This window comes from Eimeria mitis, genomic scaffold (genome assembly GCF_000499745.2).
Source record: "Eimeria mitis Houghton genomic scaffold, Emh_scaff450, whole genome shotgun sequence".
Taxonomy (NCBI): Eukaryota; Apicomplexa; class Conoidasida; order Eucoccidiorida; family Eimeriidae; genus Eimeria; species Eimeria mitis.
In genome coordinates, this window is record NW_013572818.1 from 14,956 (window position 1) to 17,225 (window position 2,270).

A 2,270-nucleotide genomic window follows, 5' to 3' on the forward strand; every position below is an offset into this window, starting at 1 on the left:
GATGAGCCTTCGCTAGAACTGACGCCCAATCGTGCAGGCTAGCTGTAGTTAGCCGTAGCTAGCTGTAGCTAGCCGTAGCTAGCTGTAGCTAGCTGTAGCTAGCTGCAGCTAGCTGCGGCTAGCTGTAGCTGGCTGTAGCCGGCCGCAGCTAGCTGTGGCAACCTCTGGCTAGCTGCAGCTAGCTGTGGCTAGCTGCAGCTAGCTATTTATTTCTGATTCGGTATACACAGCTACAAACCCTTTTCTATGGTGGGGGGGCCCCCAGGGGGCCCCTGGCTGGGGTGTCTATACACCCCGATGAGGGTTTAGAGGGGAGGTCTCAGGCACTGGTACTCGCCGTCAAACCCTAAACCCTAAACCCTAAACCCTAAACCCGCAGGAGGACCCCAGGTAAGAGGGGGGCCCCCGAGGCCCCCCCAGTCGGTGGTAGTGTTACCGTGGGGTTGAGTGAGGGTTTAGGGTTTAGGGTTTAGGGTTTAGGGTTTATTTTTTGGGGTAAGTGGTTGATATGAGTGAGAAAAAGTTTTTTAATAAAAAAGTAAAAAAGAAGAAAAAATAAATAAACAGAAATACAAGAAAAAAACAATGAGCTGCATATACACCTGAGCGGCTGCGAGGAGCAGCGCGGTGCTGAACCCTTGTCAGCTACTAAACCCTAAACCCTAAACCCTAAACCCTAAACCCTAAACCCTAAACCCTAATTTTTCCTCAATAAATGCAGTCAACTATATTTCTCTTTCCCTGATAAACACAATTCGCCAGTCACAGCCCACTACCACTGGCTTCTCTAAACCCTAAACCCTAAACCCTAAACCCTAAACCCTAAACCCTTTTTTTTATATATTCATGTCTGGGGTTTCGCATTTATTTTTTTATGTGTATAAAACATAAAAATAATCATTTGAGTGTTTTACTGTATAAACAGTTGCTGTTTCCCCCTTCAACCCCCCAAACCCTAAACCCTAAACCCTAAACCCTAAACCCTAAACCCTAGACCCTAAACCCTCGACAGGGACATAAATATATAAAAAAAAAATATATCGTGATGGGTGAGGAGGAAGATGTTCCTGAGGAGGTGTTTTATATGCAGAGGGCTCTAAGCTTAAGAAAGAGATGGCGGGGAGAGGAGCCTGCTGCTGTGTCTCCTTTGTGTGCTGCTTCTTTACCTGTCTCCGTTCCTCTGTCTCTTGCTGCTGATGGTTCTGACCCCTCATACACCCCCCTTCTCGCCCGCATGCACTCAGACCCCAAAGCAAGCAGCCCCACACACTCTCAACCCCCACCAGAAACACCAGCAGCAGCACCACCACCAGCAGCAGCAGCAGCAGCAGAGGGGGACGGAGAACAGATGCAGCAGCAGCAGCAGCAGCAGCAGCAGCAGCAGCAGCAAAATGATAACACACAAACCCCCAAAAGGGGACGAAGGAGACACAGAGACACCCCACACGACCCCCCCCTCCAAGACATCCGCTCAGCAGACTTCTCCCCTCATACCCCAACCCCCACCAGCAGCAGCAGCAGCAGCAGCAGCAGCAGCAGCAGCAGCAGCAGCAGCAGCAGCAGCAGCAGCAGCAGGAGAGGGTTTGTTGACCCTCTTCTCAACCCCGATGGCATCACCGTCAGGCGGCCCCCCAAATCAGGGATCCGCTCCGGCGACCCCCTGGCTGTGCATATACTTAAAACTAAAACTTTTAACCTCAGTAAACCCTAAACCCTAAACCCTAAACCCTAAACCCTAAACCCTTGATTCTAAACCCTAGAGTGTATAGATGGGATATATTCTTCTTGGGTTTGCTGAAGTAGTAGAGAGGAACTCTATGATGGCGACACAATCAAACAACTAGCTAGCTAGCCACCCAGCTAGCTAGCTAGCTAGCTAGCTAGCTAACCAGATACTCAGCCAGCTAGCTAGCTAGCTAGCTATCCAGATACCCGGCCAGCTAGCCAGCTAGCTACCCAGTTTGCCAACTAACTATCTAACTATCCAGCCTGCTTCCAAGCTAGCTAGCTAGCTAGCTAGCTAGCTGTATCTGTATGATATATAAGAGTAGAATATGTGTATGCTAATACTATACAGGCGCGCGATTGGCCCCCAGAACTTCTCGTCTGAATCTGTCTATACACCGCATGAGGAACAGAGGCAGCGGTTGGGGGGCCCTGGGTGGTGGGGCCCCCCTGGGGGGCCCCCTAGGGGGCCCCCTGGGGGGCCCCCTGGAGGGTGTGGGGGGCCCCCAAAGGGTACAGAGACGCAGAGGAGAGATTGTGATAGA

General features: G+C 51.1%; 1 protein-coding gene across 1 annotated transcript in view; it reads left to right on the forward strand.

The window, feature by feature from the left end:
• Window positions 1–1,045: 1,045 nt before the first annotated feature.
• Window positions 1,046–2,270, forward strand: part of EMH_0012770 (uncharacterized protein) — a gene marked incomplete at both ends in the record, with an annotated part of 4,260 nt that continues 3,035 nt past the window's right edge. Inside the window, 2 exons of the mRNA XM_013499637.1 lie at window positions 1,046–1,581; window positions 2,078–2,164. Coding sequence (XP_013355091.1) covers window positions 1,046–1,581; window positions 2,078–2,164 — 623 coding nt within the window. The remainder of the gene's footprint in view (window positions 1,582–2,077; window positions 2,165–2,270) is intronic.